Raw genomic sequence first — 24,905 nt, 5'->3', positions numbered from 1 at the left:
TCACGTCCCTTCGGCGGGTCTCCCTAGATTTTGGTATTATGATTACGGTTGCAGTTTTTTTTTATTTATTTTTTTAGCTGTACTACAACACAACGTGTACTATATTTTTCATAAGTGAAGCAATGTTGTTTCTTTCAGATTCATGCATTGATTTTCATGCATCAGACTACTGATTTTTTTTTTCTGTACCATTTTTAATTCATGTTTTTATTTGCAAAACTGAAATTTGACAGTATTTCACAGTATTTTCACATTTAAAATATGGTGTTAAAATGTATATTTTTTACAGAATATAGTAATGCCATTTACTTTTTTTTACAATTTATAAAATTTGCTGTCTCAGAAAAGTCCAAGATTTCAGTTCTCTCCTGCACATCTTTCATGCTGTAACTATTTTTGTAGTCTAATATTGTTTTTATTTTTATTTTATGCTGCTAAATTAAACCAACAAAACAAAAATCATGTCTAAATTACTCTAGTAGACGGTCTGCTGGTTACCTCCTCTGATTGGTAAGTTCAGCCTCAGAATGAATAGCTTTACTTAGATTTCATGTCATACCATAATTATGCCGATGTCAACATATAATTAAGACATTACAAATCTAAATATTAGTCATTTTGAACATGAATTACTATGTTATTATATAAAACTGCTGTGAAAAGGTTCGCTTTCTAAATAATCCAGATGTTTTCAGGGCCGGATTTAAACAATAATCGAGGTAAGCAGCCGCTTGGGCCCTAGGAAATTTGAAGTATAGAAGTATAAGTATAAGGAAGTATAGATTATACCTATAAACTATATTACAATGTTTTCTGTCATATTTTGTTTGGTGAGAGTCAAACAAACAAGTTTAAATTAACTAAATATGGGCAAAGCAGGGGCGGGGCGAAGCAGTGGCGCAGTAGGTAGTGCTGTCGCCTCACAGCAAGAAGGTTGCTGGTTCGAACCTCGGCTCAGTTTCGAACCTCATTTCTGTGAGGAGTTTGCATGTTCTAACTGCGTTCACGTGGGTTTCCTCTGGGTGCTCTGGTTTGCCCCACAGTCCAAAGACATGCTGCAGGTGAATTGGGCTAAATTGTCCTTAGTGTATGAGGGTGACATGAGGGTTATGAGGGTTATCATATGGACAAGTCTAAAATGGCTTATTTCCAAAGAGCCGACCCCGCAACCATGTGGGACTAAGGCCAAAGAAGAAGATATATATATATATATATATATATTCAGCCTGATCTCACGAGAAAACGTAAGCATTTTACGTTTTGCCAGTTTAGTGGCTAATTCGTACGAATTCGTACGAGTTCAGTCGTACGAAATGGCACGATTTTAAAAAGGAGGCGTGGCACCTGACCCCACCCCTAACCCCAACCGTCATTGGGGGATGAGCAAATCGTACTAAATTGTACGAATTAGATCGTACGAATTCATACGAATTAGCCACTAAATGAAAAAGTTACGAATTGCCGTGAGATTGTGTTGATATATTATATAATTATATAATATTATTATAACAATGTAATGTATTAATAATGTATTAATAATATTCTGAATTAAAATGTTATTACATCTGCACAAATTTGTCTCAAATCATTTGTGCCCCAAAAATCCCCAATTATGCAGTCCAGCAGTCAAATCTATAAAATACATAGGCTATTTATTATATTTATGAAATAAAAGTTAACACGGTCATTTTAAGACCGTTGGGCGTGATGAAATTGTTTAGGGCCCCTAAATTACAAAATCTGCCTCTGGATGTTTTATTCCTCCCCTCTTGAAGGTTGAACTGAGGGAAAACTTCCAGCAAACTCCCTCTTCCAGCATCTGACAGACACACACAGACAGACTGACGTAAAGCAGAGCGGAGTGCTGCTCAGCCGCAGATCCGCGCGTGTCTCAGCGACGACCGCTTGTGGATTGTACCTGTAGCAAACTACATTTCTTGTTTCAATGCATTTCTCTCAGGAATTTAGTAATGTGGAGACTCCTGTCGTGGATTCTTTTGACATCCAGTTTGCACCAGGTGAGGTTTTATCATACTGTTTATTGATTTTATGCAGTAGCCAGCGTGTTTAAGAAGGCATAAAGCTGCGGTTCTGTACCTCAGTTTAATAAAATAGCCTATATTGCTTATTAAAACGCAAGAGCTCTTGGGTTTCAATAGCGCATACACGTCAATGTCTCTGGTTAATTACAGATCTCTAATGCATGTAGAAATTAACTAAATCTTATCCAAAATCTAGTGTTTGATCATTATGACAGTACAGCTAATAATTGGTCATGTGACAGGATCATGTGCTTTTAAAGTTTATGCTTATAGTTACTCTTTAACACATTGAAAATTATTGCTGTAGTAGCCTATGTTACTTAATATTTTCTACAATCCCTTTGAGTTCCACTTAAGGTTTTTCATTTTATCTGGAATTATCGATTGGTGTGGGAGAAGGAACAAGTTCTGAGAATTCAAACTGAACCAAGAGATTAAAGGGATAGTTCACCCAAATATCAGAATTCTGTCAGCAATTTCTAAGCTTGTTTGAATTTATTTATTATGTTGATTCAAAAAGAAGATATACTAAAGAACATTGAAAACATAGCCATTAGCTTCCATATTCGTTTTTCCAACTGGATCATCAGAAAAAAAGAAACTGTTTGTTGGAACAACTTAAGAATTTGTTAATTGTGAGTAAATTTTCATTTTAGGGTGAACTATTCCTTGAATACTTGTATGCCATAGTGTACATATTGTGGAGTTGGTAAGTATCCGTTTTCAAATGCACCATCTGTCTTAATGATCGTATAGAAATAAAGTTAGTGATTTGTCTGGATTATTGAATCATTAACTCAAAGAAATTAATGAACAAAGCGCCACAGCTTGAGACGCATATATTCTGCTCAGTCTTTGTTTTGGAACTATTTATAAAAGAAAATATTGTCTCTGAAACTAGGTATTTGCAAAATGCTTAAAATTGAATAGTTGTGAACTTGTGATTATACAAGGGGTATTTTTTTATTTGCTTTTATAACTTGATTTGAATGGTCATTTACTGTATTCTAAAAGTCTCTATCGTCCAGTGACGGCTTTTGGATGCTTAAGACGACGTGTTTAAACATGAAGAGTGGTATTCATTATAATTTCAGATTCTGTCTTGTTAAGAAACTAATCTATTGTATCCTCTGCTATGAAGTTCTTAGAGACCTGTTTAAAAGGTCCAGATTCAAAATAATTGCAAATAAAACTCTCTATCGCCCCAAAGTGGCTAAAACATGACAGGTTTGTCTCCTCTCTTCCACACAGGCCAGTTTCCACAACTCCACAGACTCTCCTCCTATGACCACAGAATTGGACCCTTATAACCGAAATCGATACTGTAAATGGCCCTGTAAGTGTCCCAAGAGTGCCCTTGTTTGCCCACATGGCGTTAGTCTGTTAATGGATGGATGTGACTGCTGCAAGGCTTGTGCCAAGCAGGCAGGAGAGACCTGTAATGAGAGAGATATCTGTGACTATCATAAAGGACTTTACTGTGACTACAGCGCTGACAAGCCGAGGTACGAAAAAGGAGTGTGCGCATGTAAGTGACCCTGCATATTCTTTATAGCTCCACTCTGTTTTATATGAAATGGCTGAATGTGGATTAGCTGAAGTCTACAGTAAAATAGTTATAATTAAGAAAGATTCACTTTGACTTTATATTAAATCCTTTAAATACTGTAAAATACCACTGCATATAAAATATGGAATTACAAATATAGTTGGATAAATACTACATCTAATTGCACACGTAAGCAACTAAAGCAAATGTCAATTTAGCGTTTATTTATATGTAGACAATATAATTATACAGGGCAGGATTTTGGCAAATAATAATTAAATTCATTCTCCATTTGATTTAAAACAAGAACTTTTTATAAAAGTGTATTAAATTAATTATTTATATGCTGTAAAAATGTATTAAATGAAAATTAAATGTTTGTTTTTTCTAGCATAAATCTTTTTGTAAATTAGATAAAACAAATCATGGTTTTCAGTGTGTTCTTGGACTTCTGGACCCCTCAGTATTTCAAATTTAAATGTACTATGAATACAATATAAATGTATACAGTTTAAATATACGCCTTTTAGTACAAATAATTTCAATGCAAAATCCAATGGCAAAAATTTTCTTGTGTGTTTCAGATGTTATGGGCACAGGCTGCGAGTATAATGGCGTGATTTACCGTAATGGCCAAAGCTTCCAGCCCAATTGTAAATACCGCTGTCTGTGTGTAAATGGGGCAATTGGATGTGTGCCTCTGTGCACTGATTCGTTGCCACCACGAGTTTGGTGTCAGTCTCCCAAACGAGTAAAGATCCCAGGCCAATGCTGCGAAAAATGGATCTGCGAAGAGTCTCGTAAACCACGAAAGACCAACCCCAGACATGCCCCCGCGGAAGGTGAGCTGGTATTGATTGTTTGCTGTGAGGCACTTACAATGGCGGAAATAAGTATTGAACACTTCATGTTTTTTTCCCGGGAATAATATTTCTAAAGGACATGGAATTGAAGCAGAATTTGGTAAAAACCCAAACAATACAAACATAAAAATAAAAAAATAAAATTAGTTATGTGTAATAACAATGAAATGATGCAAGGAGAAAGTACTGAACTACTGAAAAATATATAATACTCTATATAAAAGTCTTTTTTGGTGATGGCAGCTTAAAGATGCCTCTCATGTGGAGGATAAAGTCAAATGCATTGCTAAGGTGTAATTTTTTTTCACAGATTTAAACAGGGTAAAAATCTAGATAGTTCTGTGGGTCTCGTCTATCAAATATAATCATTAGTTTGTATTTTATATTGGATTCAGGTCAGGTGATTGGCTGGGCCATTCTACAGCTAGATTTTTTTCTCTGAAAGCATTTGTTTCCTTGGCTGCGTTTTTCATCGTTGTCTTGCTGAAATGTTCTGCTTGGTTTTATCTTCATCATCCTGATTATGTAGATGTTGGATTGAAGCAGCTAATATTCATTTATAATGATAAAAGGCAGAGGGTTGCTGAAAAACTGAGATATTTCAGCTGCTGTCTGTCTTTACTGCCTTTCTACACCTTCCTTTCTTCACATGTTTAATCATTTTTCCCTGCGACATTTCATTATATGACAAATAACCTCATTTGTAAACTCATTAGTTTTGTTTTCTTTGCATATATGGATTTCTTTGATTGTTGCCAAAGTTTGGTAAAGATTTCAGCACATTTAAAAACATGTTTTGTGAGAAAAATGGTGATGTGTTCAATACTTATTTCCCTCACTGTATATTGTTTTACCAGAGGAATCTCATGCTGTTTCTTGTTGTCTTTTTCAGTCTCCACTAATGATATTTGGCATAACAACTGCATTGCCCAGACGACCCCATGGAGTCCCTGCTCAAAGACCTGTGGACGGGGCATTTCGCTGCGCATCTCTAATGAAAATGCTGGCTGTGTGATGGAGAAAGAGTCTCGACTGTGTAACCTCCGACCCTGTGAGGTGGACATCACCAAGCACTTCAGAGTGAGGAATTCATTTTGCTGTTGTTTATTTCTGTTGTATTGAATTCACTCAACTATGGACAATGCACGGACGGACATGTATTTAGACAACTGATTGGCAGACAGACAGATATGCAGACAGTAAATAGGCAGTCAGACAGATAAATACATCAATTGATATACATACAGTATATACACTTACTGGCTACTTTATTAGGTAAACCTTGCTAGTACTGGAGTGGACCCCCTTTTGCCTTCAGAACTGCCTTAATCCTTTGTGGCATAGATTCAACAAGGTACTAAAAATCCTCAGAGATTTTGGTCCATATTGACATGATAGCATCATGCAGTTGCTGCAGAATTGTCTGCTGCACATCCATTATGTGAATCTCCCGTTCCATAACATCCACCTATTGGATTGGGATCTGGTGACTGTGGAGGCCATTTGAGTACAGTGAACTCATTATCATGTTCAAGAAAGCAGTCTGAGATGATTCGTGCTTCATGACATGCTGCGTTATCTTGCTGGAAGTAGCCATCAGAAGAAGAGTACACTCTGGTCATAAAGAGATGGACATGGTTAACAACTATACTCAGGCAGGCTGTTGCATTGATTGACGCAATGCTCAGTTGGTACTAATGGGCCCAAAGTGTGCCAAGAAAATATCCTCCACACCATTACACCACCACCAGCAGCCGGAACCATTGATACAATGCAGGATGGATCCATGCTGTCATGTTGCTGATGCCAAATTCTGACCCTACCATCGGAATGTCGCAGCAGAAATCGAGACTCATTAGACCAGGCAACGTTTTTCAATCTTCTATTGTCTAACTTCTATTGGCCAACCCTGTGAAAATTATCACCTCAGTTTCCTGTTCTTAGCTGACAGGAGTGTCACTTGGTGTGGTTCTCTGTAAACCCTAGAGATGGTTGTGTGTGAAAATCCGAGTAGATCAGCAGTTTCTGATACACATAGACCAGCTCGTCTGGCACCAACAACCATGCAACCTTTAAAGTCACTTAAATGACCTTTCTTCCCCATTCTCATGCTCGGTTTGAACTGCAGCAGATCATCTTGACCATGTCTACATGTCTAAATGCATTAAGTTGCTGCCATGTGATTGACTGATTAGAAATTTGCAATGAAGCAGTTGGACAGGTATACCTAATAAAGTGGCCGATGAGTGAATACACTGCAAAAATGGTTTTGTTACTCTTTCTAGTCCAAATATTTAAAATTTCTTAAATCAAGAAGCATTTTCTAGACATGCAAAAGGTATCGTCTTGTTTTCAGAAATATTATGTCAAAATGAATTGAGTTTTTTCTTAACACAAACCAAATAATCTGCCAATGCAGTAAGCAAAAGCCTTTTGCCTTGAACCCATATGGTATATTATTTTATTATTATTATTATTTTGCTTGTTTTACGCAACAGCTAATTTAATTTTGACATATTATTTCTGGAAACAAGACTGTTGTTTTGTTTTTGTTTTGTTGTTGGTTTTTTATATATTTTTACTATATATTTTTTTGAAAATGCTTCTTGATTTAAGAATTTTTAGATATTTGGACCACAAAAAAACAAGACAAAACCTCTAAGAAAAGCATTTTTTGCAGTGATATAGACGACAGACAGACAGATGTTTATACATGTAATAGATGGGCAGACAGATAGTTAATATGTAGGCATACAGAAAGATAGATATGCATATGTACATACATACAGGCAATAGATGGACAGAAAGACTGGCAAGTATGCAGATGATAAATAGGCTGAACAACATAAAGTTGGGACACAGTCAAATATATAGACGTAGACATATAGACAATTGGCAGACAGACCTGTGTACAGATGATTTATGGTTTGGCAGTCAAATGTCAAATCTAGACAGGAAGACAAAAAGATACATAGATGACAGATAGACACACAGATGGGCAAACATACAATGTATGATATATAGACACATATATAAACAATTGACAGTTATGATAGACAGAATTATTGATTGATTTATTGATTTAATGTTTGACTTTCTGTCCTATCTCTTACTCAGCCGGGTAAAAAATGCCTGAATATCTATCGTGAGCCAGAGTTTCAGAACTTCACCATCTCAGGCTGTGTCAGCAAGAAGCCTTATTGGCCCAAATACTGTGGTGTCTGTACTGATGAGCGCTGCTGCATCCCCTACAAGTCCAAGACCATCGAGGTGGAGTTTGAGTGTCCAGATGGAGCACTTCTCACATGGAAATACATGTGGATCAACGCCTGCTTCTGCAACCTCTCCTGCAGAAATCCAAACGATATCTTTGCAGATCTGGAGCAGTACTATGAGTTTAATGAGATTGTTAACTAGTTTACAAAGAGCCAAGTGCTATATCTTTATACGGGATCCTTGTGCTCACATTTGGAGTCCATGAAAAGTATCAGTGACACTAATTGGGATACTCTAGTTGATGGTACGGAAAAAGGATTATTCAATGTTGATTAGAAATCATTTCAGATGATTTATGAATAAACATCAGCACAGTTACTCATATTGAGAAAACTTGTAAGGGAACGTTTGTATGGTAAAAGAGGATTCGAATGCATGCATAAGAGAAGACTAATGTTAAGTTTGAGAAGTATTGAATTTAAGATGTTTTGTAGACTTCCTGCTACAGACGTGCCAAGTCCCAAAGAATTTGTTTGTTTTTACAAATGTATGTTGTGTTCAACGATAAAAGGAATTCTCCTTAAAGGAATATAAATCATGCATTCTAAATATATATATAATTTAGTTCAAAGGGTGTTTTAAAATGTATTTATGTAGCATTCTGAAATACACATACAAGAGAAATGTCTGATATATTTTTATGGTTCAGATGTTTATTTTGTCATCACTGTTGATGTTTAATTCTAGAAATATGCAAGAAATGTATCTTTTCTGATAAAAAGACATTTCCTTATCCAGGTCCATAGCCATGGGAGGTTCAGGTGGTTCGAAAGACTCACATAAGCTCATTTGTCCTATTTTGACTGCTAAACATATACCATTATTCTAAATGTATTACAAAAAATAAAAAATATAAAAAATACAAACAGGTCAATAAATCTAAATTCTATTAAAAATTGAGTGAATGTCTTTGTTCGACATGCAGATTTTGCTCAACAAAGTGTTGTCAAAAAAATTTTGAGACTAAAGAACCTCTTAAAGCAAGACTAAAAATACAAAAAAAAAAAACATAATCATGAAATTGAACCAGAAATAATGTCATACAGTCTTTTGAGGGGACTAGAAAAGAAAACCTATTCAGAAAGCTTATAAATGGCTATATACAAATTACATTGTCTACAAATTCATACAAGTTTGGATTTTTGACAATCATATTATAAAGCCTACAGGCCCATAGCCTGGAGGGGTTTGGGTGGTTTGAAAGACCTGACAGTAGTCTAGAATTTGTCCCATAGATGAGCTCCTATTTTAACTGCTAGGCTACAACCAATTGAAAAAATAATCCATGAAAGGATTTAAGACCAAGCGGAATCTGACATTATTGACTTTCACTACTGACCTACTCTATTATTGCTAAATAGAAAAAAAAAATTATAAGGAACTTTTATTTTAAATCTTGGACCTTATTCTTAAAAAAAAAATTAAAAAGTCACCAAAAGCAGACCATATTAAACTAGATTTTAATACTAATTAGGCTGTTGTTGTTATCCATGCCTTTTAAAACGTACTTTATACAAGAGGGTCATGAAAAATTGTCAAGGACTATTAATTATTGTTAATAATTGTTCAATATTCAAATGACCAAATTCTGACTGAGAAAACTGAATGTGCTGCAGCTTGTTACTTGCCTAATAAATGAAAATAGGCTACAGATTTCAATTAAAAACTTTAACAGATTTCATTTTTGAAATTTTGAAAAAAAAAAAAAAAAAAAAAAAGAACAAGCACTTTCACCAGGCTGGCCACCGCCCTGTTATCTGTATGATTTTGCTTATTATATTCCTTTTATACTATATAGCAATTTACATAATGGTGCAATGTAGCAGTTTGAAATGAATGAGTTACTGTGATATTAGAATTTAATGGCTGTTAAACATTACACAGTAATGAGACTGACTTTATAGGTTATTAGTTATATTTTATTGATACAGTAAAATACAATCTTACTACATTCATATAAATCTCACTGAAGTCTTGCACAACCAGAAATGATTCAGAAATGTCAAGTGTGATGTAAACAGCTGTCTTTCTAAACTAACACTAAACATTACTATCAGGCATATGACACTATCAATTACAGGTGAGTTAATGCAGTAATAAATTGTGTATAAAAAAAACTCCCCCAGGCATTCATTCACATACACACTCCTCATTTTAAAATACACAACTAGCTTATACTTTCTCACAGCAAACTGTACATGTAAAATAAGCCCTCTTTACACAATCAGTATAAAATATTACATATTGCACATTGTAGGAAAACAACTGTTCACTGGTTCAGAATAGGATATTTAAAGTAGCCCTATGTGTAAAATGTATGCTCTTTGAGGGCTATCGCTACTGTAATATCCCTTGTGATAAACACCAATGTTGAAACATTTTAATCAGCTTCTGATTCCAGATTAAACTGCTGAGGCGTGTTTTCAAGTTCAGCAGGTCAACTCGACGGAAACTGAGTGACCCGATGAACTGTGCTCCACACAGGCGCTTTCCATGGACACATCGGTGTGGGAACGTCCGCGCTGCTCGTCCGTTGTGCCGCTGCGGGTTCGGTTGGAGGAGTTACTGGCCGTACGAGATCGAGCCAGACGGGTCATACTGGCAGAGGGCACTGTGGTGTAGAGAGAAGAAGGTATTATCAATTATTAACGTGACTAGTAGTTCAAGAAGCTGTTGTGATGCTAAAACAATGCGTTCTTACTGTAGCCCATGCCCTGGATGAAATACTTGAAAGCTTCAATCAGTTTGCCAGGCTGTAAAAGAACATAAAGAATGTAAATTCACTGTAAAAGTCAATATAATCTAAATTAAGAATATGAAATCACTCAAATGATACCTGATCAACTTGAGGCAGGCCACCACAGTCAGCCATCTTGAAAACCAAAGTACAGAGTAAGTATAGATTTAATATTTTACAATATAAGTTATATTTGACATATTTATAGCTACTGAATGTTTATAAAATAGAATAATAATGAAAGAATGTCGTTATAAATGCTATTGAAAAAATATTGATCAGTAGGCTAAATGACATGTTTGGTCACTGACCTTAAGAAAAGTGGTCGTTGTTGGATTCATTCTGGAGTTGCTGTCAACCTGTGAGGTAAAATATTTATAATATGAACATAATATAAAGTTTTGGTCAAAAAATATTAATCGTAGGCTATGAGTAGCTTATAATAAACATAAAATAACTCACTACAGCATCCACAGCTGGGGAATTATCACCCACTATGAGCAAAGCTGGACACCTGAAAAAAAAAAAACAGTATAGTAAGGTATAATGCGATCCACCAATCAAAATCAGTATGCTTACTGTCATCATGTGGGACCTACCGCAGGGTTTTTGTATTAACGTTTCCTCCTTGTACAGGTCTCTCAATCTCCAGATCCTTTCGGCTGAGAAATGATGGGTAAATTATTTCACTTATTAGTAAAATGAATTGCTTTCTCTACTTCACTGCAGTATATGAAAGTATATGAGCCATTGCTGACACAGATGTTATTAGTGATACCTTTTGTAGGACTTGACAAACTGTTGCAGGTTGGACTGGTTAATGTTGTTCGTGATGAGCTGACGGAAGGTTGCGATCAGTTCGTGATTGTTGTGGATCTCCTCCTACAACATTAGTAAATGGTTTGAGAATTATTTTGCAGGTCATTTTGATTTAACTAGTCAAATAAGTCTCATCGTCAGTTCTCACCTTCCCAAACAGGTGTGAAATGACAGTATCAGGGAGAGCGTGAGTCCAGCTTGTAATCTGTCGAGGATATTACGCTTTAGTGAGGATTTATGTTAATGAGTTTAATAATCATGAGAATGCTAATGTCACAGAAAGAAATACCTTTTGTGCTGCCCAGTCCATGAAGCCCTCTGCCTGAGTGCTCATATTAATCAGAACAAGACCTTCAACCATGTCTGGATGTTTTAGCTTTTGGAGATAAAAGCAAGAACAACAATCATTAATACAAAAATAAGATGATGTATTGCTCTTTGTGCTGAACAAACATTCTTGTGTATTAACAAGCAAGTTGGCAAGAATAGTGAGCAGGATTATTCCAACACTGAGTTTTAATCTGTTTTATTCAAGACCGTTCAAAATTCAACTGTTAGGAAAAGACTTTAAAACTCACTGCAAAGCGGGCGAGGATATTGGCTCCAGCACCGACCCCCATTCCAATCACACTCTTCAGACTATAGAGAAAAAACAGAGCACACCTGTGTCACTAAAAGTGAACTCCAAACCCCAAACATAAGCTTTAACGAGGGTTTCCATGGATAAAATTTGAATGTCAATTCCAGACATTGAAAATCAGGGAATTTTTATATAGTTTTATCTAAATCATATAGTATCAATCATTTTTTGTTTGTTGATTTAAGTTTTAGTTTCTATTCACGCCTGTTGTAATGATTAAGCTCTTTTTCAGCTCCATTTTGTTCTTTTCACGTTCATTAACTGGCAATCTCTTGTCTAGTTAATCTTTTAACTACAGTCAAATATTGTACCTGTTAATTAAGGCTAACATGCCAGGATAAAATAGATTTTAGGAGCAGTAAGAAACAGTAAATACCTCAGTTTTATTTTTTCCAAAACCTAAGGTAAATTATCAATTGTTGTTCTTATAGTGGCTTTAAAAGCCCTTAAAGATGATATCCACACTGTAAAAAAACAAAAATCTGTTATTTTACGGGGGGGTTTTGGCAGCTGGAGTGCCGGAAAAAAAGTAAAAAAAACAGCCATTAAATTACAGACATTTACCGTAAAATAACAGACAGTAAATTACAGAAATATACTTAAATTTAAATTTCTGGTAAATTTCTGTAATTTACTTTCTGATATTTTACAGTAGATGTCTGTAATTTAACAGCCATTATTTTACCTTTTCCGGCACCCTAGCTGCTGGAAAAAAAGTAAAATAACTGATTTTTTACAGTGCAAGATATTCAACCAATTTTATATTATGCAAAACACAACAGAAGTCTGTTTATCCATTAATTACAGTTCATTGAAATTGGGAATTTGCTCTTTGGCTAATAGTGGGAATCCTATTTAACCACCAAAGATGATACAAAACTGAGCCTTAAAGTCTTACCCAAAATGATTGAGGACCATTGGTAGGGTCTCAGAAAGCTGATCCATTGAAGGGTAGGTATAGCTAAAAAATAGAAAAAACAACAACAGACATTTATTTTTCAGCCTCACACATGTGGAACAATATAGAGGTCAAACACTGTGATCGTCCAATCAAACAGCACAACAGAGTAATTAGGATCCAGGCATTAGCGAGGTCATAATCTGTCTGGAATGGATGTTGCTGTGGAGGGTTTGGATTATATGTGATGGATGTCAGTTACACTGCTGCAGCAGATGGCAGATCATAAACATGCTGTGTTCCTCTCAGACCTTATAAGTGACACGCTGACCTACATTCTACCAGTCTGGTGCCATAGGGTGCTGATTAAAGCTGTCTGCGGTATATTTGCTTGAAGCAGATCGGCTACGATTGAGCAGATTTGAAATGGATTTCCTGTCTCAGAAGCTGGGGACGTTTAATGCGTCTTTGTTTACGGAATGAGTAAGAGTGACTCCCTACTGGATGCTCTGGAGATGTAAATCTTTATGCTATTATTGATCTGGAAGCATAATGACCCCTGACTCACTCAGTGGAGAGCGTGCTGGCACCCTCCTGCTGTCCCGGGGCATCAACATGGCACACAGCGAAGTGTTGCAAGATCTCATGCATGTCTTTGTGATGAAACATTGACTCAAAACAGCTCTTATCTGCAAAAGAGGGAAGACAGAAACTGTGTTGCTATGAAGTGTTGATGTTCGAACACAAAATCTTGAGGCAATTAAAAAATAACTGTTGTGTATAAGATTCTATTGTATTTATGTTGTTTCTCTTAAAAGCAGATTGATGTACAGACATTTATTTCTTGAATAACCAAAGCTTCTTACGGTTCAGTCCAATGTCATGGAAGGTCAGGATGGTGGGACAGTTGCCCTTCGGGACACCCTTCATGGTGCAATGCACCCTTCCAAAGGAGGTCTCCACATCATCCTCCTACAAAGGAAACATTATGGTCAGGTTTGTAACATCTTGTGAATTCTGTTGTTTCATTATTAATGAATGTGTGTTCAAGAATTGTTCAATCAAATTTTAATTGGTTCAGTCAGTATTTTAGTTTAGTTGGAGACTTCAGCAATGATTTAGTGCCTTTAAATTATAAAGAGAAAATTCTAATCTCATGTTTTCTTTGCGGCTACTACTCTGGAACAAAGTGACCCTTAAATTTTCTGCCAGATCTCTGGATTTGATGTTTATCGATTTATGTTTCAAGTATAATGTTCAATTTTATTTTATTTTAATAAACTACTGAATAAAATGTAGGACAGGAGCAAAAAATGACAATAGGTTTTCATATATTTAACTGCCCCAAATTTAATGTTTCATATGTTTTTCATTCTTTGTTATTATATATATATATGTATATATATATATATATATATATATATATATATATATATATATATATATATATATATATATATATATATATGTATATATATATATATATATATATATATATATATATATATATATATATATATATATATATATATATGTATATATATATATATATATATGTATATATATATATATATATATATATATATATATATATATATATATATATATATATACATACACATACACATACATATATATATATATTTTTTTTTTCCCCAAAATATCCAGAGAAATTATAGCTGTTATAAACAAATAATGACTGAAAAGTTTTTTTATTCCAAAGTTGTATATGAATTTGGCTAATTACTTTGCTAAAGATGAGAGAATTACTTAGTTCATCCAAAATATATATATATATCTTAACCCATTTTATAATTTGTATGAAAATAAAATCTGTAAAAAAAAAAATAATAATGATGTCTCAATCAATTTATATTTAATTTACAGACATTTCCTTTAACTCCAAAACACAGCAAAATGTAATCCATAATTAAAAAAAAGGTAAAGCTCCATAAACAATCTTTATAAAAATGCTGAAAATTCTTTCATGAACACGGATTACACTAAGCTGCATTTTCTAGACTGTAGTCCTAAATAGCCTACTTATTCTGCATAAAAATGCCAAAACACCTTAAGCAGAAATAGTAAAGCTGCAGGACAGTAAACAACACAAATCCCATCAACAGACAGCAAACATCAAAACAACAAGTCAACACATTTGAAAGACAAAACCAATGCAACTTAAACCAATGCTCTGTTTCCACTTTATCACAGCATATAAAATATAAAAAACTCATGAATACAAATCAATAGATTCATATCTGAACTCACAGTAATGTCCAGCTCAAAGACGCTGCTCTCGGAGTCCTCCAGTACCATGGTTATTACAGTTGCTGTAAAAGACTGGTGTGCTGAAATATTTGAGTAGATCCTGTTTTATTGCTGCTTCAAGCTTGGAGTTGCACAGAATGCACTGAGCTCTGGGTTTTATATCCTCTTGTTTACAGTGTGGCGCAAACGTCCCGCTCCCAGCATGCTTTGCTCAGTTGCCAGAAGGAGCCTAATTCTTTAAGGATGGAGAGCTCAGCAAATTGGATCAGTAAGTTAAGCTGGACATTGGCATCGCTGAGGGTGTCCCACCTTTTTGGTTTTCCCAAGGTATGTAAATATTTTGTGAATGAAGTACGTGACATCTTGGGAGTTTAGAGAATCCATTGTAGTGGCCATTTTATTATGCATTGCTCCATTGCTTTACTGCTGTTTTTAAGTGCATAAAAATAATATTACATCACTCCTTTGAAAAGAAAATATTGCCATCATTTAATATATTTCTTTAAATATGGATTTATTTAAAGTACAATAAATAACAATTTATTAATCATTTGATAAAATAACTAATAATGTTTTTGTCCCTCTAAATAGTGATACAGATTTTTGGAATTAAATCAGTATTATATTAATATTTTTTGTGATTATTTTTATAAATAAAAATGACTGACAAAGTCCAGAATTTGGCCCTATATGAATTCATTTGTCCCTTTTTTGACAGGATGTCAACATAAATTATGAAAATAACTGATAGAAGAAGGCTTTATGACAAACTTTAATTTTTAATTATTCAATTGTACAAATTCTGACAGAGAAAATGAGCTGGCCAGTTTGTTATTTACCTACAGGCTACAGTTTTAACATGCTTTAACAGATTCCTAATAGTTTTTTAATGATGCATTATAAATTATAAATTTGTATTTTAAAAACAAGTCTTTTTTCATACTTCTTTATGCTTTTTTATGTATATTTTCTAATCTCATAACATTATTTCTAACATTATTTATAAGCTATTATGTTTATTATAATAGCTTACAGCTTAAATGCACGTTTCGAAATAAACACTTTGTGATAGAGTAGTTTAGTATGCACTTTGACAAAATTGTAGAAAATATTTTTGTTGTATCAAAAACTGTGGTTATAATCACCATCTGACAAGCTAATCCAGCCAAGATTAGTGCTTAAATGTCACTAAATTGCAGAATTTGAACCTCAATTAGTGGTGGAATGAGTACTGAAAAATCATACTCAAGTAGAATAACCATTACTTAATTAAAAATGTAGTACAAGTAGAGTAAAAGTATAGTTTGTGAATATTATATTGCCCTTTTAAAAATATATAAAGAGTAGTGAGTATTATGCTGTGAAAATATCTGATGCATTTAGATGCAATTTGTGTAGGAATGTGTAAACGTAACATTCTGTAGTGCATTTAGTAATTTTTTAAAGCTATTTGGCAATTGCAGTCATTATACAGTAGGTAAACGTCATCTTCTCATCAGTGATGTACATATAAACATCTTAGTCAAAAGATTTTGGAAATCTTTTTGGACACTTTTAATGCTTCCAAGTGGTTTGCTGGATTTATAAAGCCAGTCTTGAAGTCACAAGACTATTATTAGGATTTCCAAAGAATGAAACAGTCATCTGTTTATACAGCAGATGGACTGACACTATCCTTATTAATGAGAATCACACATGTCTCAAATCAACTTAATTAGACTATTATTTATAAAGCCAGTCAAGCATGTCTTGTATATGATGCAATTTAGTTTCTATGTGCGATTTGATTGGACAAGAATCACAGGACTGCTTATCCTACTTTAGCCAATCTCCATAGATAAAAAAAAATAAAAAATAAAATAATAATAATAATAATAATAATAATAATAATAATAATATTAATAATAATAATAATAATAATAATTAATAATAATAATAATAATAATAATAATGATGATAATAATAATAATAAAGTAACTGCAGGTTAAAGGAAAGTAGTGGAGTAAAAGTACCAATACAGTGCTAAAAATGTACTCAAAAACAAGTAATAGTTGTTTGTAGTAATTTGAGTATTTGTATTTATTACTTTACACCACTGCTCAACATTTGATGGAAATAGAAGAGAATAACTGCAAAAAAAAAAGAAACCACCCTTTCAGTAGGCAGGCTACGGGCCTGAATTAGTATTATTAATTGATTAATTTATTTATTTACATAACATACCATCAGACCAAAGCATTTTTATATTGTTGAAAGCTTTACAGAGCTGTAATGAAATGAGGATTAACATATTAAGGAACACAAATTAAAATAGTTTTAGATCTGTTTTTTTATGTAAAATTAAAAAAGCTTTTAATATTAGAATAAAAAAGTTAAATAGTCGATACATGGGATAAAATCACATGAGGAGGAATTAAAACTGACAATTATTGAACTATGTTTTAAAAATCATAGTCATTATAAGCATGTTAATCAACATGCTAATAATGTTTCACTCTTGTTTTCTTTTTTTCTCCCAAAAGTCACGTCGACATGTCTCTAAAAATTCAGAAATGCATTTTATTTAAAAAAATGTTTGGTCTAAAAAAAGGATCAAGAGATCAGCGTGCACATCAGGCACGTAGTCATGGGCTTGATCTTGGAGCAGTTGAACCGAAGCGCTCTGTTTACAGTGTCCATCATCAGAGGAACAGCGTTAAGCTCATTTAGCAGAGCGACAGGAGTGAAGCGGTTCAGGGCAGATGGCATTTCTGTAGTGCAGACGTCACCGGTCAGAGCATCACGCTGTCCTGGAAAGAAGAGCACTGAAATCTGCTTGGAGGATCAGTGGGACAAACAAGCTGTTTCTTGTCACAGACATACAACCAACGGCTGCTGGCAAAGCGGTAGTTCACCCACAAAGAAATCCCATTTGAATTGACTGACCAATTACTCACCATCTAAACTTTACAATTAGAAGTGTTTGATTCATGTGAGTTCAGACATTAAGTAGTTTAGATTATAACTACGAATGTTTTACATTTGTGTTTTTTTCTGAACTAAAGTGGTTGTTTTTTAAACAATATGCGGATCAGACATTTAGATGAGTGTCTATTTGGTGATTTGAATGTTTTCATGCATGTCCTTTAAGCATTTCCAATGTTTTAAATACATAATGAAATATCCTGCAATTTTCTCTGTTTGAAAGTCAATAGTACAAACCAATTATGATATATATCTACATTTAAACAAAATCAATTTATGAGGTAAAATTTCAATTTAGGACAAATGAATAGGTTTACTGTAGTCAACTGTTAACCTAACTATATTATAATACTGTAAACTGAATCTTAAATACAGAAGCATATTGGCAACAGTGTTTTTTTATAAACCCTTTGAATGTCTAACAGAGTTTATGGTTTAACACAGAGGAAGATATTTTGAAGAATGCTGAAAAAAACAAAACAACCTGACATCCAAAGTAGGAAAAAGTATGTACTATTTAATTCATCTTGCGATAATCTTGGCTGGATTATTTAAAGCTAAATATCGCAGGGGTCACCAACCCTGTTCCTGGAGAGCTACCTTCCTGCAGATTTTAGTTGCAACCCTGACCAAACACACCTGTTTGTAATTATCAAGTGCTGCTTTAGCTACTATTAATTGGTTCAGGTGTGTTTGATCAGGGTTGGGACTGAATTCTGCAGGAAGGTAGCTCTCCAGGAACAGGGTTGGTGACCCCTGGTCTATCGGCTTCCAACAGTCCTCAATTGTGTGTGTGTGTTAGTTAGTTAGTTAGTTAGTTAGTTAGTTAGTTTGTTTGTTTGTTTGTTTGTTTGACAAAATAGCTATGTGTGACCTATCAATTTAATACTTTAGCATATATGTATCCGTTGTTTTTCCAGTGATGGGTTGCTACTGAAAGGGCATCCGCTGCATAAAACATATGCTGGATTAGTTGGCATTTTATTTTGTTGTGGTGACCCCTGATTTATAAAGGGACTAACCCGAAAAGAAAATGAATCAATGTATGCATTGTTGCTATCTTTGTAAGATCTGTAGTTTTTTTTCAGTATGTTTGATGTCTGTCAGTAAGTTAGTTGAGTTGAGACATGTGTGATTCTCATTAATAAGGATAGTGTCAGTCAGTCTGCTGTATAAACAGACGACTGTTTCATTCTTTGGAAATCCAAAAGACTGTCATGCACAATGGCTTTTAAACTGACTCACCTGGTTTTAAATTATGTTTGTTTAATTGAGGAGAAAATTATATTAGATTTTTTTTGCATATTTTTATTGTATTATTATTATTATTAGTGTCATCATCAGCAGCAGCAGCAATAATATAAAATTAAAAGAAATTTCTTAATAATTGCTACATTCATTAATTATATTTTAAATATGCAGTCAAGCCCAGAATTATTTATACCCCAAAAATATTGGTTGCAATTAAACTTAGATTTAAACACATGAATTAAAACAAACATCCTATTACAAATACCCAAGCTAAATATTAAAGTTGATTAAATATATTATTTCACTTTTCAAAATGGATAATAAAGAATAAAAAGAAGCATCATAATAGATTTACCCAAGCTGAATTTTAAAGTTGATCCAGTAAAACATTATTTAAATTAAATTATTATTGACTACAATAAATAATAAAAAGAAGCATTTTTATATGCACCCAAGCTGATCATTTTAAATTATCAAAGAAAAAATTGCTTTCGTTATAAAAATGGCTGGAAGGGCATCTGCTGCATAAAACATGCATGTGCCAAAATAGTTGGTTGTTCATTCCGCTGTGGCGACCTCTGAAATAGGGACTAAGCCTAAGTAAAATGAATGAATAAATTCTGTAATTGCACTTTTTAATGATACAAAAACAAATCTTTTCATTACATACACAAAATATTTTGAAAATAAGCATATTTAATATATACCCTAAGTTTTATATAAACAAAAAGATATACTTGTTAATTAATGTCCCTTTGTTATGCTATTGTTTACTAATGTCTTTTCAATGTCAAAAATTTTATCTGAAAAATGTTTTAAAAAGCATGTGTAGCCAAATGTTATAATAATTTAAGCCAAACAATAGTGTTTCCTTCAGATGTCACAACTGACATGGAGAATCCATCTGTTGCTGCACGTGTGTTTGTGAACCTCATCTTTTATTAGGTGATGACCTGCATAAAGTCTAAATCAGACAGACTACTTAAAGGATAATGCATTTATAAGTGTAATGACCTCATTATAGATGTTTTAGTACGACGACACTAAATTATAGATATGTAAATTAATATATAATAATTATTCAAAATAATTTAATAAATAGCCAATATAATATATAGAATAAGTGTAATTATATACATGTATTTAAATGTAAAAATTCATGTATAAATAATTCATTCATAAATAAATCTAAATGAATCATTTGTATTCGATAGTCAGAATTTTAAAGGGCATTTTTATATGGGGTAGGCTATACATAAGTATGGTGTAATTATGTAGGATATCTTTGTAAATAATGGTTACAGTAAGCTAACTTTTAAATTAAAAGATACAGATCATATAACATGACCCACTGACACAGTTTTATATTTACACACTAGATGGCGCAATTATCAGCCCTAAGCATTAGCATTTACTGATAAGCTAATGAGATTGCTTAAGGCGAGACCTATGGGCGAGACAAAAAAAAAAGCCTTTCCCCATGCATCTGTCACACATTATCAATTTGTAGAATTTACAGCTATGATACATATTTTACAAAGAGTTTTTCCCCCGCATTGAGCAATAACTCTCTACTTCAGTAGCACTTGCATCAACATGTTTCTCTGTTAAAGCCTTCACAATGTGAAACCTAAGCATACTTAAAGGTTTTTACAGAGGAATATTTTCCAAAGTAACTTGTCGTTTACATACAACATTTAATTCTACAAAAAGGCATGAAAATGTATTTCTCTTGCTATCTGTTGTGTCATAAGTTTTTTTTAAAATGTCTAAATTGTTGTTATTTGTTTACTCTATTCACCTGCAGTATCTTGCCTTAATTGTCTTAAGTGAAAGTATTGAACTTAAATTCTAGTTTATTTTCAGAAATTTCCCCCTCTCTGTTGCTCTGGGTGACGCTGCGTCTCCATGGTTGCAGCAAGGGAATCTCCGCGCTTGCGTACGCGCACACACCCGTACGCACACACATACACACGCGCATATACAGGCGCGCGCGCGGATACACGCCGAATCACATGAAGCAAGTCTGACAAATCTGTGAGTATGAAAAAGAAGCATAAAATCACTAATAACTTATCTGCTTCGATACAAATTAATGTTATATTAGTTTTATGGCATCAGGAATACTGATGTAATCCGCGCGAATTGTATTTTTGATTGCGGAGTGCGCGCGCCGAGCGAATTTTTTTATTTAGTTTTGGGGCTGTTGCAGTCAATACCTCTCAAGTATATTTCATAAATTGTCCACAAGCGTCACCAATGTACAGTTCGTGGTGTAAATGGGTTTTACATCAAACGCTGAAAGTTAAATTGTCAGGAAAGTGGTCCTCGTCTGCCACCGGCGTTTTCAGAACAAAAGCGTTAAGGGGCTGTTAGCGTTAGCGCGCTGCTAACGGTGTATGTGGAGGTATTTCTTTCACACAACATCTATTATATCAAGCCTTTTGTGTTCATATTTACCTAAATAAAAACGCGACAGAATGATAATAGGTGTGTTTTTATTGTTGTGTGTTAGAAACTCAACTCGCTTTGTGTGTGGGACACAGCTGGACGCGTATCAGCATCCATCCATCGCATAACCATAGAGAAAGTTACAAGAATACCTTTAAGTTAGGATGTTATTTAACTAAAGTAGATAACGTGGTTTGGTTTTTACCTCGCTATCACATCAAAAGCAACAAGTTGCGATAAAACTCGCTGCGTGTCTGTGTGTGGTCTCTTTGTCTGGTAACGTTACCGGTGTTACGGTTTAACTGGTGACCGTGTTAACTGGTGTCCCTTTCCAGATGTAAGCTATTCACGTTTGCAGATTCGTCACTTTTTCACAGCAACAAAACATGTCCATACCAAATAAAGATTCTTATTACTTGGTGTCAGTGTCATTGTGTGCATTATTGATTTTTTAATATCTGTGTAGCAGAACAGTATATAACCAAAGTAAATAAAAAAAAAATAATTAGAATTTACATGTCATTAACAGGATTCGAACCCGTGTAGTGAAAAGGTTTAGCACATGTATCCATCAACTTATCTAACTGAGGTACTCAGAACTTCAAACGAAGTGGTCTGTTTTAATATATTTGTCAATTAAAACATGCCTTGCTGTGGTTGTGGACCCGTGTTAACATGTTTCCATCGATGTTAACATGTTTACATGTTGTTTAGTTACATGTACTCGCGTTAACGTGTTTCCACAAACTCTCCCGCTGATAGAATAGCTCTATGTGACTAAACGATGCTTCATCAGTTGCTCAAACCATGTTTTTTCTTAGTTCTAGACTCATGTCTACCTGTGCCTTTGGAGTCGTGTTAACTCGTGACCCATGCTCATACATGTAACGTAAATAAAGATTTTATCCAAAAAATTATTACAATGACGATATTATTATGCAGCATATTATGTCTAATATATATAATATATTTCATATATAATATTATGCAACAGAATATTAATTGAAAATCGCAACATTTCAATGTATGATCTTGGTCACATCTGTATCAAGGTACTTATGAACATGATTTGGCTACATACGATAAAATTACTAAAAGCTGCTAAGCCTACATCAGTGCTTGATAGCTCAATAGACCTTTTTCACAGCGGAATTGAACACCGGAAGCGCCCTTCGAAGCAGTGTATCGATATTTCCGGGTTCGCTAGGAGTCGCAGAGACATGACAGCCTCGGGACAGAGGATGACTTTCTCACGGTCAACTTTGCCATAATTTGGACAGGAAGATGTTGTTCGGTGAATGTGTAAAACTGCCTTAATAAAACAGCATTTAAAAGATGATACCGATTTGCAGAGTTTGTGCAGAAAACGTGTCTTACACAGCGTTTGCAACGTCAGGTTCCAGTAAGCTGCACAGCCAACAGCATAAAATCTGCTCATTCAAGCCATTCGTAAACTAGATTAACCTGGCTTTTTAACATCCAGCAGGATGAGTTTTATGTCAGTAGTCCCGTCTGTAAACTGTGCTAACCCCCTCCTTCCTTTTTATTCAGAGTCAGATATAGTGAAAGGCGAGGTAGCTGTACAGGCGAGTTGCTATCGGTTAACGCGGCAGCCCCATATACATTACAGGTTGTTTAATGCTCGTGAGGTTTTCTCAAGTCTGGAAACACGTTAGCTCCTACTCGTGGATAATATTAATTTTTATTATTTATTTAAAGAACAGCAAATAACATTTTACAATACAAAAATGTACATACCAGGGGGTAATTATAAATAAAATACAAATATACAAAATGTAATATAACATATGTAAGTTCACACATTTTAAAGTGGGTCGGGTTTCTTGTTTAGAGAGTTGATACTGGTATTATACAAGCATATTTCAGTCATCAATACCTTAAAATCTGGTTTCATATTAGTAAATTTACATTTATGAATGTACAATTTTGTTAACAACATAGGTTTTAAACACAAAAGAATCGTTATTAATACATTTTGCAACTCACCCCATAAGCAGACTATGTACAATGCCAAAATAAGTGTAAAACTGTCTCCTCATATTCGTTACAAAAATACAATTTACATCAATCCCACTTTTAAATTTTGGCAAACAATGTTTTGCTGGATAAAACCTGTGGATGAGTTTATAGGACATTTCTTTAATTCTATTTCTAACATGATACTTCTGTGGTAACAGCCACACTTTTCTTCAATTCACCCTTTAATAAAGACATATAATAAAATTGAATATAAGGTACAGTAATGATTTCTTTTTGGAAAAGAGTATGAATAGCTCTATCATTACTCTTGGTATTTAGTAAAACAAAATTTGCCGACATAAGATTTTGTAATATCAAAAGACGATGCATCAGAAGGATGGTCTTATTAATACCTCTAAATAACATGAATGAATAACATGTCTCTGCAGGAATTGAACCAATAACTGTTGAAAACTTACTGGGTTATTGAGATTTTGTAATAAAGGACTTCATTGTAAGAAAAGTATACCATCTTTATTATATAACTGACTAAACAAATAATTTTGTTGTCAAACCAATTAAAAAAAAGAGATTTGCATTTGTATGAACTGTCTATTCCAAAATAACAACAATGTAGGGATAAATCATGCTTATAGATTAATGACCATGATGAACACTTGTTTGTGGAAGGCAGATAGCTTAACTGGAGTTTTGTCTATATTATAATTACTCATCAAAATAAACCATAGACCACCAGTCTTTAATGAAACATAATAATCTCCGCTTTGAAGTGCATACAGCATATGAATGTACTTCAGCATATAACTTGAAACGGCATTCAACCCCCTTTAATATTGTCATCCATTATTTTCCCTGTCCTTCGTCTTTCGGGAGATCGTGGTCATTAAAGTAAGAGTGTCGTTTTTGAGTTGGAGCTGCTGGGAACGCAGCAATCACAGCGATGAGATGACCCTGCCATTCTTCCTTGCTCCGTCACATTGAAACCGGATGTTGTGGTACACTGCTTCGCTAACCGGAACCAGGAAGTGTGAAAAGGGCCTATTAGTTAGAACGTATGTCCCTTTCATGCGTCTCTTTTGTTAGTAGGTTCGAATCCACTGCGACTGCGATTTATAACGTATGCTTTTTTAGCGGAACATCGTA

General features: G+C 34.1%; 3 protein-coding genes across 4 annotated transcripts in view; 2 read left to right on the top strand and 1 right to left on the bottom strand.

Annotated features, from left to right (window-relative positions):
• Positions 1-1,682: 1,682 nt before the first annotated feature.
• ccn4b (cellular communication network factor 4b) lies at positions 1,683-8,626 on the top strand. 2 transcript variants are annotated; one of them, XM_073925345.1, is made up of 5 exons: positions 1,683-2,018; positions 3,294-3,547; positions 4,176-4,433; positions 5,347-5,534; positions 7,572-8,626. In XM_073925345.1, exons 2-5 carry the CDS (start codon positions 3,433-3,435, stop codon positions 7,869-7,871), a joined length of 861 nt encoding a protein of 286 aa, XP_073781446.1. In that variant the 5' UTR covers positions 1,683-2,018; positions 3,294-3,432; the 3' UTR covers positions 7,872-8,626.
• Positions 8,627-9,627: 1,001 nt separating this feature from the next.
• ndrg1b (N-myc downstream regulated 1b) lies at positions 9,628-15,257 on the bottom strand. The gene is given in 14 exon segments (NM_200692.3): positions 9,628-10,341; positions 10,432-10,483; positions 10,567-10,602; positions 10,779-10,826; positions 10,930-10,981; positions 11,067-11,129; positions 11,246-11,349; positions 11,435-11,491; positions 11,576-11,662; positions 11,865-11,925; positions 12,825-12,887; positions 13,393-13,513; positions 13,691-13,796; positions 15,096-15,257. Coding segments are annotated over 14 exon segments (1,080 nt in total). The 5' UTR covers positions 15,144-15,257; the 3' UTR covers positions 9,628-10,159.
• Positions 15,258-21,305: 6,048 nt separating this feature from the next.
• ptp4a3b (protein tyrosine phosphatase 4A3b) overlaps positions 21,306-24,905 on the top strand; it is a 47,204-nt gene continuing 43,604 nt past the window's right edge. Inside the window, exon 1 of the mRNA XM_690988.11 lies at positions 21,306-21,347. The gene's annotated coding sequence lies outside the window, so the exon portion shown is untranslated. The remainder of the gene's footprint in view (positions 21,348-24,905) is intronic.

Source organism: Danio rerio, chromosome 16 (genome assembly GCF_049306965.1).
Source record: "Danio rerio strain Tuebingen ecotype United States chromosome 16, GRCz12tu, whole genome shotgun sequence".
NCBI lineage: Eukaryota > Metazoa > Chordata > Actinopteri > Cypriniformes > Danionidae > Danio > Danio rerio.
This window is presented reverse-complemented; position numbering and strand designations above follow the sequence as displayed.

Coding starts and splice junctions, on each gene's coding strand:
- ccn4b (XM_073925345.1), top strand. CDS start 3,433: ATGGATGTGACTGCTGCAAGGCTTGTGCCAAGCAGGCAGGAGAGACCT. Junction 3,548..4,175: donor TACAGCGCTGACAAGCCGAG/GTACGAAAAAGG, acceptor TGTGTGTTTCAG/ATGTTATGGGCACAGGCTGC. Junction 5,535..7,571: donor ACATCACCAAGCACTTCAGA/GTGAGGAATTCA, acceptor TCTCTTACTCAG/CCGGGTAAAAAATGCCTGAA.